This window comes from Frankliniella occidentalis, unplaced genomic scaffold, assembly GCF_000697945.3.
Source record: "Frankliniella occidentalis isolate FOCC.00 unplaced genomic scaffold, Focc_3.1 Scaffold56, whole genome shotgun sequence".
Taxonomy (NCBI): domain Eukaryota; kingdom Metazoa; phylum Arthropoda; class Insecta; order Thysanoptera; family Thripidae; genus Frankliniella; species Frankliniella occidentalis.
The window spans coordinates 173,347-176,258 of NW_026267186.1; the positions used below are offsets into that span (position 1 = coordinate 173,347).

General features: G+C 54.4%; 1 protein-coding gene across 1 annotated transcript in view; it reads right to left on the minus strand.

Annotated features, from left to right (window-relative positions):
- The window catches only part of LOC113212201 (lactase/phlorizin hydrolase-like), a 9,865-nt gene that overhangs the window by 1,861 nt on the left and 5,092 nt on the right, over positions 1 to 2,912 (minus strand). The window contains exons 2-7 of the mRNA XM_052267618.1: positions 2,400 to 2,620; positions 2,022 to 2,261; positions 1,363 to 1,514; positions 1,041 to 1,184; positions 435 to 541; positions 80 to 319 (exon numbers count right to left, since the gene is read on the minus strand). Coding sequence (XP_052123578.1) covers positions 100 to 319; positions 435 to 541; positions 1,041 to 1,184; positions 1,363 to 1,514; positions 2,022 to 2,261; positions 2,400 to 2,620 — 1,084 coding nt within the window. The 3' untranslated portion in view covers positions 80 to 99. The remainder of the gene's footprint in view (positions 1 to 79; positions 320 to 434; positions 542 to 1,040; positions 1,185 to 1,362; positions 1,515 to 2,021; positions 2,262 to 2,399; positions 2,621 to 2,912) is intronic.

Consider the following 2,912-nt stretch of genomic DNA (forward strand, 5'->3'; position numbering starts at 1 on the left):
GCAGCGGAAAGTGGCAGAGAGAGAGAGAGAGAGAGAGAGAGAGAGAGAGAGAGAGAGCTCACGAACGTCAAGAACATACACTGCCTGACCGTCGTCCCCTCAGGCGCGAGCACACAGCATGGAGCCCACGACCGCGACGACGAGCATCCTCACGTCGAACGGCCTCGACGAGGACGACGACGACGAAGGCCCCGTTGCCACGGCGTCATCCGCCAGCATGCGGTGCTCGATGACGCGCTTGTAGAAGAGCAGCGACGCCTTCGGGGTGCGGTTCAGGGTCCCAGACTCAAAGTCGACGTGCACCAGGCCGAACTTGGACCTGCGAAACGGAACGGCGGGGCCGGTGAGCAGCAGGCAGTGCAGAAGGTCCTTATAAGGGACGTTCTCAAGGTGCGTCCTCGGCGGTGAACCCGCCGCACGTGCTCTGCCCTTACTTGTAGCCGGCGCCCCACTCGAAGTCGTCCAGCAGGCACCACACGAAGTAGCCCTTGATGTTGTGCCGGTCCTCGTGCACGGCTCGCATCACCTCGCGCAGGTGGTCCTGTGAGGGTAGCGAGCAACGCACCGGCCACGTGACATTCACACTGACATTCGGTGGCGGGGGGACCGACCCACTAGTTACCCTAGTAACATGTGAAACTATCGATCGACTGTCGGGCGACTAGACTGTCGGTCGATAGTTTTAGGTTATCGTCGGGTAGGTTCAGTTCTGATGATAAAAGGTCGTCGTTGCGGTCGTCAGTGCCATTACACTGGGAAAACAAAGGTGCTGCCTAATGCCTCAGTGAAATCGCGCCTTTCAAAGGCGCTATTATACTAACCCTCCAAACTTACTATTTTCTATAGTACCCACTGTTTTTCCAGAGTAGAAATATAAAGCTATTCTGGGCTCCACACTCTGCACTCACCTGCAGGTACCTGCAGGTATACCAGATCCTAGTGTCATTTTGGAGCAACTGGGCTCGGCACCCTCCTACGGCCTACAGGTACCCGACCCTGGTGTCGTCATCGTCCCCGAGCAAGTGGGCTCCTACACCCACCTGCAGGTACCCGATCCTGGCCTCGTCCTGCAGTCCCTCCGCGCCGTCGTCGCCGAAGCCGTTCTCCGTGATGATGATCGGGAGCTCGCGGCCGTATCGCTTCCGCACCCACCCCAGCGACCTCCGCACGGCCCACGGCGTGCTCTGCGGCAGAGAACAACCTCGTCTCAAGGCGTGTCACAGATTATGACAACGGCGATGACAAAGATGGAAGAAGAAGAAGAAGAAGAAGAAGAAGAAGAAGAAGAAGAAGAAGAAGAAGAAGAAGAAGAAGAAGAAGAAGAAGAGCCCTTCTTTAGAAGTGCGCCTCCTTGCTACTGACGCGGAAGGGCCCCGGGGGCAGAAACTGATCGGCCGTGCCGATGATGGTGTAGGCGGCGTCCCTCTCGACCGACGGGTCGGCGGCGCCGACAGGCACGCCGTGTCGCGCCCGCCACCCGAAGTACACGTTCAGCCCGAGGAAGTCCAGGGCGCCTGTGGCCCCAAGGACCAGACGGTTTCAAATTATACAAACATACAGTCAATCTGTCGCGTGAATATTATATTTTAGAGACACTTCGGGAGAACTTGTCACGTACAGGTATGTAAATAGCTTAGGTTTAGTGGGTACGGCAGTCTGCAGGCACTTGACGTAAAGTACATTTCTAGAGTGAAATGGATCAGCCCTTAAATTCACCGTAAAACTTACAGTGCTCTGCAAGGTGAAAACGGCGTCCTGGTTTTCAAGCAGTTTGGGAAAAACCGGAAAAACCAAGAGGCCTTATGAAAGAAATCCATGGGGAAGTCTTCTTCGTTTTTCCGAAAGTCCTTTTGAAACCAGGACGTCGTATTGATCGTGTGCAGCAAGATCCGCCGCCTAGGTTACGGCGAACGAGACGGTGAAATTCCATGTAAGCTTTTAGCAGTACAGGGGAACAAAATTTGCTGTGCGTGAAAATTTACTCCCGCCCTGTCGCTGTTCTTGCGCGCATACACACACACCGGCGAGCAGTCGGCGCTCCGCCTCCGTGAAGGTCGGCAGCCGGGACGCTGCTCGGCCTCCGCCCGCCGCGCCGTTGGCGCCCACGCGCTGCCGCATGAGCTCCGGGTAGTCGCCGGCCAGGATGGGGTCGAGGAACCAGCCCAGCTGGAACTGCTGGTGGACCTCGGCGGCCAGGACGTCCTCGGCCTTCTGGCTGTCCGGCACCGTGTAGAAGTCCTCCAGTGTCAAACCGACCTTACCTAGCGGGCGCACACGTGGGAAGCGAGCAGGTCAATTGTCTAACATTATAACAGCCTTTTTTTGCTCGTTTGTTTTCAACAGAAATTTCAGAAATGCCACGTTGAATTCATTTGGTTGATTCCAGTTGTTGAACTGACCGCCCTGGTGCGAGAAGCTCTGCTGGTAGGCGCGGTACGCCCGGGCGTGCGCCAGCAGGATGTGGTGGCCGCAGAGGTACTCGGAGGTGCCGGGGTTCACCCGCGTGGCGCCCAGGCGGCCGTGACCGTGCCCGAACACACAGAACATGTAGGGCTCGTTGAACGTCACCCAGAACCGCACCTGCGGCAGGTGATAACACTCGTGAGACGTTTCATGGAAACTTTGTCAAGTTTTCACCGTTTTAACGTTTCTTCTTGTCCCAATTCTCATGCATATACCCTCAGACAAAAAACATACTAGCTGTGAAGCTAACAAATAGCTAAAAATAGCAGCTATGTTCAATAGCTAAATTTGTAGCTACACAGCTAAACTTTAAGCTAGATAGCTATTTTTTCTTAAATAGCTAAATTGGTAGGAACATAGTTATTTATTTATCCCGTAACACTTGTATAAAATCTAGTACAACTTTGTACTAGATTTTATAAAAACGTATACAGACCTCTGTATACAGT